Here is a 13,713-nt window from a genome sequence, read left to right as displayed (position 1 = left end):
CGCCTCTACTTTATCATGTTGTTGATCAACAAACTTTAAGTTTCTTTAATATATCATATTTTTTGGATTTCAACTTATTTATTCGCAATTACGCCTTACATCTTAGTTTATTGTAAAATTATCATGTCTAAGATCCTAATATTATTATTTTTTTGAAAAAAATGTGATGTAGGGTTTATGGATGGGCTTGATATGTGGTCTAGCTTGCCAAGGATTGGGCTTATTGCTACTAACATTATTCATCAAATGGGAAAAAGTAGAGGCCTCAACAAAGAGCAATAGTGAAAATGAACTTCTACCTTAAGCATGAATCCATGAGAATCACTTGCTTATTGGGCCATTGGTGGGATTGTTTGCTATTGGAGTTAATTTTCGGTTACTCGAGTTTTGAGAATTGTCTTTAAATATTATTTTTATTTTAATTAAAATAAAAATATCACTTAATTATCATTATTTTTCCCTCAAGAAATATTAAAAGACTTCAAAAGTCTCATTCTCTCCTAGTTGGTCTATCATGTCATTAAAACCTCATTTTTCTTAATAGGAGTAATAGACATATTTAATTCATTTAACCAAAATTATAAATCAAGCTCAATAAAATTTAACAATTGTATTTTTTATACTTCTTATCATAGAAAGTACGATTCACCAAAACATAATAATTTCTGATACATAGTATTTTTTTAAAAAGGACCGACTTGCTAGGGGTATATTATCACACCACAATTTATATCAAATTAAATAAATAAATTAATTATAGTTAAATAACTTAATAAGGTGTTTAGACATAAAAATGTGATTTGTTTTAAAGAAATGAAAAATTAAAGTTATGTTTAGACATTTATTTAACTTAGAAAAAAGAAAAATAGAAAATTAAAATGTTGTGAACTAAAAAAAGATCACAATCAAAAAACCACTTTTTCAAATACAAAACTTGTCTTAAACAAAAAAATTCCAATGTATAACTAAATATTATTTTAAGAAATTATGTACTAACGAATCATTAAAAGATTTATTTTATACTTGTATTCAAATATATTCCAATAAAAATGTGAAAATTGTACTGTGAGGTATTATTAGGACCACAGGTTATTTTAATATTTATATTTATCATGATATTTTTATTTATTTTTTTATCAAAATTGAAAATCACCAATTACTACTCATACAACTACCCCTCTCTCTTTCCTCTTTTTATGTATAATTAAAATTATGAATCATCAAGAAGAAAAACGTGTAGAAAATCCTCCAAGTTATCATTTTGTTGGAGATTGAAACTGTACTTCTTTTTTAGTGGCAATTATTAATTCGTAGTTCCTATGTTCTTCGGTTTATGTTATTATTTGTTTTGTGTAGTTTAATTATAATATTATTTTGCTACAGTATTGTTCTGCTATATTTTTTACCCTTCCCTTTAGGAGCTCTCACCTTTTTGCTCTCCAAAACACACTCACACGTACACTTCCTTCTTCAAAGCCCCCATCGAAGTTTATCATTATTGTCCTTAAATTCAAATTAATTTTATTCAATAGTGATAGTCATAATTAAAATCGAAGCTAATTTTTTTCAACAATGACAACCAAAAATTGAAGCTAATTTCTTTTAATAATGGCATCTTCAGTTATACCCTCAAGATCCACACCTTTCAGCAATAAGGTTTGTGCCTATATTAGAACTAAATATTTGATGCAGCTTTCTTCATTATTTGATGTTTTATAAATATGGTACAAAAAGACGTCTTTTAATAATAAACAAAAAGAAAATTAAAAAATAATAAATTAAATATATTTTTTTACGTGGTGTTGATGTGCATTGACACAATAATTTCATATATATAGTGTCTGACGTTTCATATGATTAAAATTTAGAAAAAAATAATTAAACTTTGACCATATCATGTGCATGAACTTGATCAGAATAAAAAGTTATTTAGGTTAAAATAACTAAATTCAGTCGCATATGACTAAGTTCAAATAAAAATAATTGAACTTCAAACATTTATGTCTGAACATAAAAAATAAAAAAAACAATTTCAACTTTAGTCATGTATTGTTAAAAATTTGAATTTATCACCGATCCTAACTCCAAACACCGAACATATAACGTTATTTCAAATTAAAGTAAAAATTTGCAAATAATATGATTTACATGGTGATATCAAAATCAAGTATTCATGCACTTCACCCGATATCATTTATTAATAAACGACGTGGTGAACCGTTGTGGATGGTGACTATGAAAGTCTTGACCATTTTTGTGAGTTGTCAGCATCATGCATTCAAGGACTACTACAACAACTAGGTTGGGCCTCACTAAGAGAATGAATTTAATTAATTTTGTACAATTTTTATATAGAGATATATAGTTATTGGGTCTAGAAAAAATTATCTAAATACACAACTTATTTTATTATATTCTCTAAAATTTCCTATCATTTGAAAAAATTACGAGAATCCCTCATTTCCTATTTTCAGGTACATCACATTACGCGATGAATCAGTCAGATACATCACTTAACGCAATGTATCGGTCGGATACATCATTGTACGCGATGTATCAAGACGTACGTGATGTATCGAGGACGTTGAATGGTATATGAAATCAAGGACGTTGAGTGATGTATATGAAATCGAGCCGCGATGTATTGGGTGTTGAGGGATGTATCCGAAATCGAAACACAGTGTATCGAGACATTTTGGGTGGATCCGGATTTCACCAAATTTAAGTGATTTTAGTAATTTGGAATGAATATGGATATCATGTAATTAGCTCTTAACACTATGAGATTTGTGTAAAATTCTCAAAAATAAATGTGAAATAAAAAGGAATATGAAGTGTTCCCATATGGTTTGATGAAAATGTAGCATTATTTGATTTCAAAATGCAGTGTATATAATGTATTACTGAATCTTTAATGTATGACACATACATGTTATCACTAGAAATGAATTTCAATCATCATAAAAAATTATTTGTATGTCATTGTTTGTACGAGATACACTTATAATTCAAACTTAAAATAAAGAGATATGTATATTGTGTGCATTTGCTATATATATAATATCCAAACTCTCGTGTATCATAATATTTTTTGTTGAAATGAAATTATTTTGAGTAAATATACATGCTATGTTTATTGTGTCGCATAATTTATTTATTTTTGAAATATAAGTTATTTAAGAAGTAATTACATGTGATTTCACGATAGTGTCAACATATTTGTATAATTTGCTTGCTTAAAAATTAATTGCATGGAATTTTACGAGTTTTAATTTTATGTACTAGTTGTATACAAATAATATACACAATCATATAACTTTTAAGTAATTACACATAAATTTCTATGATAAATGATAATTGGTTGCCACATAAAATCAAAGGCGTATCCAGAATTTTGAGATGATGGGTGCACTGTTATAAAAAAATTGATTTATGATATAAATTTGATCGGTTCGACATTTTGGTTTTTAATTTACTGAAAACCGTTAAAATTTTAAAATTATAGGTCTAAAATTAATTCATATATATATATTGCCATTACCACTTAGAGAAGTGTTATCTAATTTTAGAAAGAAAAATAAAATAAGATAAATATAAAAATTCAAATTTCTAACCTCGCGGAGAGAGGTGCACCCAATCATAATCGCATTATGTGATACTTCAAGTGTGGGTTCACACATCTATATTTCAATATTTTTTTAAAATATAACACTACTATATATGATCTCGGGAGGGGACCATGGGTTCACGTGAACCCGGTGACCCTCCCTTAGATACGCCTCTGGATAAAATGATGGCTGACATATTATCACAGGTTAAACAACATTGATAATTACAAATAATCCTTACTCTAATGCATATATAATAGCTTAATCCTATTTAATAATGAGTTTAACTATATACACATTTACTGGCGAATTCAAAATTTTCATTGAGAGATTCGATAAATAAAAATGTAATATTTGAAATACTTCATATGTACAGTATAATTTTTTTGTATCGAAGATTTCGGATGTACACTGTCTCCTCCTCCATCGGCCCCTCCCCATGTTCGACATTGTAAAGGATTTATTACAATTATTAAGTTGCCTACAAAATATCTACAAGTAACTGTTCATAAAATATATGATTTGTAGATTTAAAAATAAGATATATCATTTGTTAAGACTTGCCATAAAAAGCTTGTATTTTTATAAAATAAGGCAAGTTGCATGCTAAATCACGTAAATGTCAAATCTATAAAAAAAAATGTACATATCGGTTTAATAAGGGTCGGGCCCACACCCATAATATTGTCTTTTAGCTCATTATTAGACCATCAACTCTTTCTATTAAGCCCATCACTAATTCATTATAATGTATACACATTATTATGAAGGAAAAAAAATCTGAAAAAGATTATTTTTCTACCATAATATAATGATTAGGATTCATAATAATATTGTCCTTTAGGCTTTAGCTCATTATTAGACCATCAACTCTTGCTATTAAGCTCATCACTAATTCACTATAATGTATAAACACATTATTATGATTTTTTTTTCGGAAAACGATTATTTTTGTACCATAATATAATGATTAGGATTCATAAAAGAGAAAATGAATGTTGAATATTTAGATCGTAGACAAAGAAAATTCATCTACGTCGTGAGAATAATCAATGAATGGTGACTCAGACAATCTTGATTATTGCAAATTCGCTTCCACTGAGGATCAACTCTTGAGTTTTTTAACTAGTATTTACATGATTAAATACTATATTGACATATATAAATTAAGGCATAATACATAAATATACTCTTTAACTTGATATCAATATGCATTTATATCCTTTAACTTTGGGTATGCATAAGGCATCAGTAGGCACTTTAAATTGTATAAAGTTACATTGAACAAGTAGACACATGTATCATATGTGACGTTCTACATCGAAATTTGCATCCTACATGATGTCCTATGTGTATTATGCCATGTAGGACACATGTTCTACTTGTTGAATTTTATACAAGTTTAAGTGTCTACTTGTGAACACCCAAAATAGAATGACATAGATGTTAGCTACGCCAAGTTAAATGACATGTTTATGAACTATATATGCCATAAATTAAACTCTAGGGGTCGTTTGGTATGAGGTATATGGTATAATAATCTAAGGGATAAAATTCAGGACTATCTTATCTAGCGTTTGGTCGGAGGTATTAGGTAGTCTTGGGATTATTTGTCACACCATTTATACCTTAGTGATGGGATAAGTTATCTCATATACATGCACTACACCAAAAATGATCTTTAGCGGCATTTAGTTAGTGGCAATAACTTAATGTGCCGCTAAACATGTATCTTTAGCTGCAATTAGCACTCTTTGTAAGTGTCAGTAAAGCCTATAGCGACATTGGATCCAATAAAAATTAACTAATGCCGGTAAGGCTTTAGCATTCTTTGTTAACGTGTATATTTATTGCCGCTAAAAGTTATTTTTATTACAATAATGATAGAATAACTTATCTCGAGATAATTTATTCCCAACCAAACAACCGTATGATAACCTAAAATGAATAATAAGTAATATGTTACTCTAAATATCTTAAATTATATATACTGATACCATAAAACATTTATTACATGTTGAATTTATATAAAGAGGAGTTCATTGGTAATAATGGTGATCAACTAAGAAGAAACCCAAGAATATGGCTATGGATAGTTCATCATCAAATAGTCTAAAAAGTCCCATGTTGCCTTCAACATCATTGGAGACAAACAAATGGTGGATTACTATTATTAGCAAGGTAATTGATGTTGAAGAAGCCAAGAATCAAATATTGTTCTCTTTGCCAATGATTGTTGTGACTAGTTGTTTCTACTTCATCAATCTTGTGTCTGTCATGTTTGCTGGTCATCTTGGCAAATTTGAACTTGCTGCCTCAAATCTTGGTAATTCATGGGCTGAGGTCACTGGTCTCTCTTTGATGGTATGCATCTAATCTTTCCTCCTTATAAAAATCGAAAAAATTAGTTTTTATAAAGTTGCAATTTTTTTTTATAATTTGAAATTGTGTTCGGATATGTATTTTATTTACAAGTTTCAAAAACTAATGATCGAGGTGTGGTTGGTGGAGGAGGGGGGCTAATACAACTTCAATTCACCAAACCAAGGTTGTTCTTAGAAGATCTCATTTCTCCTTTGTGAGAGACAGAACGGTAGGGCAAAAAAAAAGTGGGAGTGAAGATGAGGTGTGTTGGAGACTTGGAGGTATGGCCGTGTGGGAAGGAAACAAACAATGTGGAATGTCACTTGTAGAATTTGTTTTTCCTTCTTTTATTGTAGAAGTCATTTTTCTCATTTTTAAGCAATTTATTTTCCTAGAAAAAATATTTATCAAATTTTTTTACCAACCAAACAGTACAACCCCAAAATTTCAAATTTTGATCATTTCATGGATAACAAATATTTGAAGATAAATTTCTAAAATTTATGGCCAAATGATAGATTATAATGGTGTGAAAGTGTAGCAAAACATGTTGAACATAAACACAAGAAAATAAATAATACTATAATCGAAGTATAAGAAAGGCAAAAATATTCATTACCCCCCTGAACTTGAAGTTTTTTATTCGGTGTACACCTAAACTATATTTCGTTTTAATTATCCCCCCGAACTTGTTTATTCCTCCATCGCGTACACCTTAATTTATTGTCCTCCTGGCGTAGAAATTGACAACACACTCTACTAGGCGCGTGAGGAAGTGATTTTTTGCCACATCATAAAGCTACAACGGTAAAAAAATTGTAAAATCTCCATTTTTCTTTAATATTTGACATATTTTAAACGAAAAATAAGGGAAAATGTAAATGAAAAGTAAGGGAAACAAAGATTAACACTTACTTGGTAAGAATTTCAGACAAATTTGAATTAATCGACCAACTTCACATCTAGAAAAATCCAAATCCAGAAGGAGTTCCGCGAAATCAGCCCTTATTCAAAAATAACTTTTAAACAATGAATTTTAAATTTAAGAAAAACTATCCAATGAATAAATGACATGTTGCATTTTACCTAATTATTTTAACTATTTTAAAATCTATTTTGCAGCACCCTATCCCCTCCCCTACAACCCCGCATCCTCCCCTACAACCCATCTTCTTCAAGATACTTTTGCAGAAACAACCCCAATCCCTACGGATTTTTTTAAATCCAAAATTAATTTGTTTTATTTCCAACAATAAAAGTCTTGTGTTGACATTTAATGTGAGTTCTCCAGTACTAAATATTAATTTCTTGAAGATTTTCGGGTTTAAGTTCGAAAGTTTTAGTGAGAAGCTTAGTCCAAAAGTTTTAGGTGAGAATGTGAGAAGGTTTGATATTTATATTTTGCCATATTAATTGATCTAGGTGGCTATTATTTATCCAGGTGGAAATCCACATCACCGCTTTTGCCAGCTGTCACGCGTGTGTAGTCACAATAGGAGCAGGTGGACAAAAAAGGTGTACGTGATGGAGGAATAAACAAGTTTGGGGGGGGGGGGTAATTAAAACGGAATATAGTTTAGGTGTACACCGAATAAAAAACTTCAAGTTCAGGGGGGTAATGAATACTTTTGCCTAGAAGAAATAATAGATATATATCGTTTCACATGTTCGAACCATTTTAATTAGTCTCACTTTCTGCATTTTATCCTCCACTGAAATTAAACCACTCTCACCTTATAATTCTCTGAAAGCTACCTCAATTATAATTATCCTTAGTGCAGAGGCGTGAGAGTACTTATACCTTGGCTATATCAGGTTTTATGAGAGGTAGAGATAGGATGAAGAAGAATAAAGAGGGGAGATCGATGATCAGACAAGACAAGACAAGACATGACATATTTCCAACTTATTGAGAACATTACTTTAGATAGAAAGGTTTGAATATAAAAAATAAAAGTAAAAGACTAGCATATATAGTTGTGTGTTATAGTACTTTTTCAAAGAAGAGGAAAGGAGCTAGCCTCCTTTTCTCATTTGTATAATATGTTGTTCTTTAATTTAACTATTATTTGTTACTTTCTTTATCTTGGTAACATAGGTTGGCATTAGTGGTGGACTTGAGACATTATGTGGCCAAGGATATGGAGCTAAAATGTACAAGATGTTGGGGATACATCTTCAAATATCATGCATCATATCATTCATATTTTCTACAATAATTGCTATTAGTTGGTGGTATTCTGATAAAATTCTCATTTTACTTCATCAAGATCCTGACATAGCAAAAGAAGCTAGTGTGTTCTTGAAATTCCTCATACCTGGATTATTTGCATATGGTTTCTTGCAAAACATTTTAGTATTTCTTCAATCACAATCAATTGTCATGCCTCTTGTTGTGTGTTCAATGGCATCTTTAGTTTTACACATTGGCATTACATATTGCCTTGTTTATTGGACAAGTCTTGGTTTCAAAGGAGCACCATTAGCAGCTTCGATTTCGATTTGGATTTCAGTCCTCATGTTGGTGGTATACATTCTTTGTTCGAAGAAGAAGTTCAGTCAAATCTGGAGGGAAGGTCTCTCTTTCGTGTCGTTTCATCATATCTTTACAAACTTGAAGTTGTCTTTGCCCTCTGCTGCCATGATATGGTAAGCTAATTTTGTTATATAATATGGGTTGTGGTCTACTTATATGGTACGTCTTCGAGGATATAATGTAAGTGGTCAATCCTTATATTATAAGCTTGTATTATAAAATATAATGTACTTTATTATGTTGGAAACACTTCTAACACAATCCTTTCCTTTTATTAGAGTTCGTGTATTGTAAGTGATCTAAATGTCTACTATCAAATTAGTTGACTATTTGATTTTTCTCTTTCTCTTTTTTACCAAACGAACGAGATATGAATTATATAATAATTTAGACAGGTCAAGGGTTTGACTTGATCCTATGTTCTTTTGATTTGATGTATACATGCAGTTTGGAATACTGGGATCATGAGTTTTTTGTGTTATCTGCTGGTTTGATGCCAAACTCAGAAACAACTACTTCCCTAATTGCAATGAGGTAATTATGCTCTTGTGTTTCTTGATACATATTTTCTTTTCAAATTTGTTTTGAATTGATTTACTTAAGCTGAACATCTTTCGAAATCGCCTCTCTATTTTGATAAGAGAAGGGGCAAATTTAGGGGTTTGGATACGGGTTCCAAGGCGAACCCAATAATACTTACACAGACCTAGTATTTATATATGTGTTGGGAACTCAATAACAAAGTAAACTTTTGGTCCTGCAATAAAAATGTAGTACCTAAGATAATTGATTTTGAAAATTCAAGGTGAATTTTAAACCCTTGAATCACAAAACCAACCTCTAGTCTTACGTTCAATAGATTCAAAATCTTTATACATCAATAAAAAATAAAAGTTTTACCTCATATATACAATTTAAAAGGGGTTCGAGTGAACATTCCACCCTTCTTTAAATTTGCCCTTTGGCTACGTACACATTACCTTTTTTAGACCTCACTTATAACATCACACGACATATATTGTTGTTATTATTGTTGTTGTTGTTGCTGCTATATAAACCACTTCATTTTCACTTTTTTACTCCCTTTGTCCCAATTTATGTAACACTTTTCATTTTTCGAGAGTCAAACAGTTTAAGTTTAATTTGACCGGCAAATTACACATGGAATCTTCAAATTTTTGGAAATGAAATTATATATTTATAAACTAGTAAAAAGTACTATAAGTCACAACAATTGACAATTCAAAATATTTAAAAGATATATGCAAAATTTACGATCAAAGATAGACTTATTTAAATCTCGAAATTTGAAAAGTATCACGTAAATTGAGACCGAGGAAGTAACTGAATCAAAAATTCTAACACTAACTTTTGGATTGTGACTTTTCAGTGTAAATACCGAAGCTGTTGCTTTCATGGTGTCTTATGGTCTGAGTGCAGCTGCAAGGTAATGTACTACACATATTTGTGGTGTGTGAGCTTCAACAACTCAAATTATGTGAGAGTTTTATTATTTTAACCGCCTCCCGCCCCGCCTCCTCCTAACAGGGACGAAGCTACGTTGACCTTTCTGGGTGCTCAAGCACCCATTAATCTCGTATCGAACTAACTATATTTATATAGAAATTTGAAGTAATGGGATAAAATTAAAGAGTGAGCACTCATGTAATAAGTAGTGAATTAGTGCAGTGGTCATAAGTGAGTGCTTAAGGATCATGTGCATACACATGGTCTAGTATAGCCAGGCATGTGTATAAAGTATATCATGTGTATACACGTGTCTATATTAGACCAAAAAAAGATAGGTTTTATATATCGACCAGATCTCATTATTTCTCGAGACTCAATTTCTTTTATGGGTGATTAAATTTTTACTTTATTATCTATAATATATATTTTATGGAGTATATATAATAGATAATCTTGATCTTTATTATTGTTATTTTACAAATTTTAACTAATATGCTATGTATAATTATTGTACAATATGTGCAGCACTAGGGTGGCAAATGAGTTAGGAGGTGGAAATATTGACAAAGCAAAGCATGCTATGGTTGTTACTCTCAAGCTATGTGTTCTTCTTGCTCTTATTGTTGATTTGGCTCTATTTTTTGGTCATAGTGCATGGGCTGGCCTCTTTAGTGATAGTACAGAAATAATAAAAGAATTTGCCACCATGATGCCACTTCTCTTAATCTCATTTGTATTGGATTTCTTTCAAGGAATTTTATTAGGTCAGGTTCTTAAATTTTATATTCAGTTAAAGAAAATATTATACTTGTGCATTCTGAACACACATTTAAACTTGACCTTGGTTAGCAAGTAACCACTCCAATTTTGAGAGTGCACATCTGGATACCTCATTGGTCTCAACTGACAACTAAACACTCCAACTCGGCCCTCTTATGTCTCGTGGACACCCTATACTTATGTACACATATAACTTTTGGAGGTGTCTAGATGATCATTTTGTAAGTTGGAGTGTTCAACTGACACAGTGAAGACAAGTTGAGATATCTAGACTATGTGCCTACTCAAAATTAGAGTATTTACATGTCAACTGAGACTAAATTTAAGTATTTGTTTATGTATCTAAAGAGAAAATGTAATTGAAATTGATTATCAGGGGTGGCTAGGGGATGTGGATGGCAACATTTGGTTATGTTCATCAACTTGGCAACATTCTATTTTATTGGCATGCCAATATCTTGGCTCCTTGCTTTTAAGTTCAACCTACATGCTCAGGTATTCCAAATGCATGCCATGTTGGTATGTTTTATTTTTCGTCCACGGATGAATTCAGAATTTTATTATTATTTTTTCAATTCCATTTTCTCCTCCTCTATATACATTCATTTCTTTTTCATATTTCTAACGATTTTACAATTTGATTTCACTTAATTTTCTCAAAAAATTTGCCATTTGTGTTTGTCACGTTTCTGAATCATACATAACTTAGAAGGCAAAGTTCTTTCGTGTTTCATTATTATATAATTTTTATAAAATTGGTTTAAGAGACCTCTTAATATAATCAGGCATTACGCCACAAACTCTGGTTGAGATATTTTTGATAACACATATTGAGAGTAAATACTGAGTTCAATTGAAACCATCGAATGTAAACTTTGTTAGTCTCTTCTCATATTATATGATTTGTCTACACAAACACTTAGGTGCTTTAATTTATTACTTATGAATTTCAATATCATGTAATCTCAACGAATTAAGATTGAGTTGTAGTTGATTGATCGAAACATTATTTTTGTATTTAAAATTTTAATATATGATTGCAGGGTTTATGGATGGGCTCAATATGTGGGCTAGCCTGCCAAGCTTTGGGCTTATTGCTACTAACATTATTGACCAAATGGGAAAAAATGGAAGACTCAACAAAGAGCAATAGAGAAAATGAACTTTTAGCTTAAGCATATTGGGCCACTAATGGGCTTATATTATGTGGCCCAATAAAACAATTGATAATTAATAAAATTTGTCTGTGATTAAAATCTTTATAAATTGGTCATCACTCCACCCATCAGAATTACCGTATTATAATTATGTTTTTTCTCATTGATACCATGATAAAGTAAAGGGAACGCGAAATCAATTTATCATACTGCTTCTTGTTCTTTTCTTTTTGATTTGCAATAATATCGTCTATGTCAGGTACTTTTTTAGTAACACTTCTTGTAAAGTTATTGTGTCTAAAATCATAGCGTGGAGAATATTGGTCACCTTGGGGAGCAATTCTATTATTGATTGCTCACAAAGAAAAAATTATTTGACTCTATCCGTATCAATAATATTCTCCTAAATGAAATAAAGAATAGATAGTGTATCATTTCTAATATCACTAAAATAATTCATTGAGGATGATAGGTACTTTTGCATCACTAATCTCTACCTATTGGGCCAACCGAAAGAAACTTAAAAAGTATATTCGGGGATATCTGATTTTGGGATCACTATTAAAGTCATATATGTAGTGTGTAAAAGTTTGTAAATACATTCACGATAGAATAACTTGAGAAATCAGACGTATTAACAACTATATCTGATAAAAGCTTAATTTGAAGTTTCAAATGGTTGAAAGTTTGAGCACATAATGCTAAAGTTCAATATTTTTGTCTGAACTTCAGTCGTGATTAAATGCAGATTTATGTGGCTGAATTCTATACATACACATATGCCTAACTTCATACACCGTATATGAGATTGTTACTAAATGGGTAGATGCGTAGTAGAATGGATATAGTTTAAATAGCAAGATCTAAATACAGTATCTCATAAAAATATTTATCGATTGTCTCTTTTTTGAGCTAGTTATTTAGTAAATGACAATCTTTTTATTTATGTTTAAACTTATGACTCTTTTAGATAATGATCTAAATATCCATTTTAAGAAAATAAAAAATTATATTAAAAAACGTTAAATGATAGTCTACAATATGCAAGTTATTTGAACAAATTGAAAGTCTAGACCTATATTTTGTCAATAAGATTGAATAATATATGGAAAAAAAAAATATTATATTCATTCAGAAAAATATCCTAAGAACACATTTGTCTAACTTTTTAAAATAAAAATAAAATTAAATGATGGCCTAAAAAAGCAATACGTTGCATTTAATTAATTACACACACTAACCGTTACGTCCTAAACCTTTTTTCAACTACAATTTTGTCCCTTTTTTTCTCTCATTAAACACATTTTCCCAATTAATTTTTGTCACCAAACATATTTTTTCTTTTTAAATTGTTGTCTCTTTTCTTAAACATTAAGTCCATTTAATTAATTAAATACACTTACCGTTATGTCCTTAACCTTTCTCCACGTGTAAAATACTATATAATAGTCCATTGACACTTTTGTCTTGTTTTTTCCTCTTTTAATAGTTTTTTTTTTCATTAGCGGTTTGATATCTATATTAAGAGTGGATTAAATTTGAGTTTGTGCACCGCAGGACCAATATTTAGGAACAACATGCTCAATAAGATCTTTTTTCATTCTCAGACGCTTAAACACGAAACTTATAATATAAAGTGAAAGAATCACAATCATCACATGATAAACTCAATCTCTCCATATAATCAAACACATTTTTCCCACTTTTTTTGTTTTTTTTTTTTCAATAAACTCATTTTTCAAAAATTATTTCCCATCCTCTTCAACACCCCACTCCCACCCCACCCCCACCCCCACCC

At 30.2% G+C, this 13,713-nt stretch overlaps 1 protein-coding gene and 1 pseudogene across 1 annotated transcript; both read left to right on the top strand.

Annotated features, from left to right (window-relative positions):
* Positions 1-503, top strand: part of LOC102603467 (protein DETOXIFICATION 19-like) — a 5,994-nt pseudogene extending 5,491 nt beyond the window's left edge.
* Positions 504-5,690: 5,187 nt separating this feature from the next.
* Positions 5,691-11,933, top strand: LOC102603130 (protein DETOXIFICATION 18-like). Its single transcript, XM_006362910.1, has 7 exons — positions 5,691-5,972; positions 8,071-8,621; positions 8,956-9,042; positions 9,899-9,955; positions 10,504-10,742; positions 11,135-11,253; positions 11,802-11,933. The coding sequence occupies exons 1-7, from the start codon at positions 5,691-5,693 to the stop codon at positions 11,931-11,933; spliced, it is 1,467 nt and encodes a 488-aa protein (XP_006362972.1).
* The last annotated feature ends 1,780 nt before the right edge of the window (positions 11,934-13,713 follow it).

The sequence above is a fragment of the Solanum tuberosum genome, unplaced genomic scaffold (genome assembly GCF_000226075.1).
Source record: "Solanum tuberosum cultivar DM 1-3 516 R44 unplaced genomic scaffold, SolTub_3.0 scf00421, whole genome shotgun sequence".
NCBI lineage: Eukaryota > Viridiplantae > Streptophyta > Magnoliopsida > Solanales > Solanaceae > Solanum > Solanum tuberosum.
Note: the sequence above shows the minus strand (reverse complement) of the source record. Positions and strands in the feature narration are given on the sequence as shown.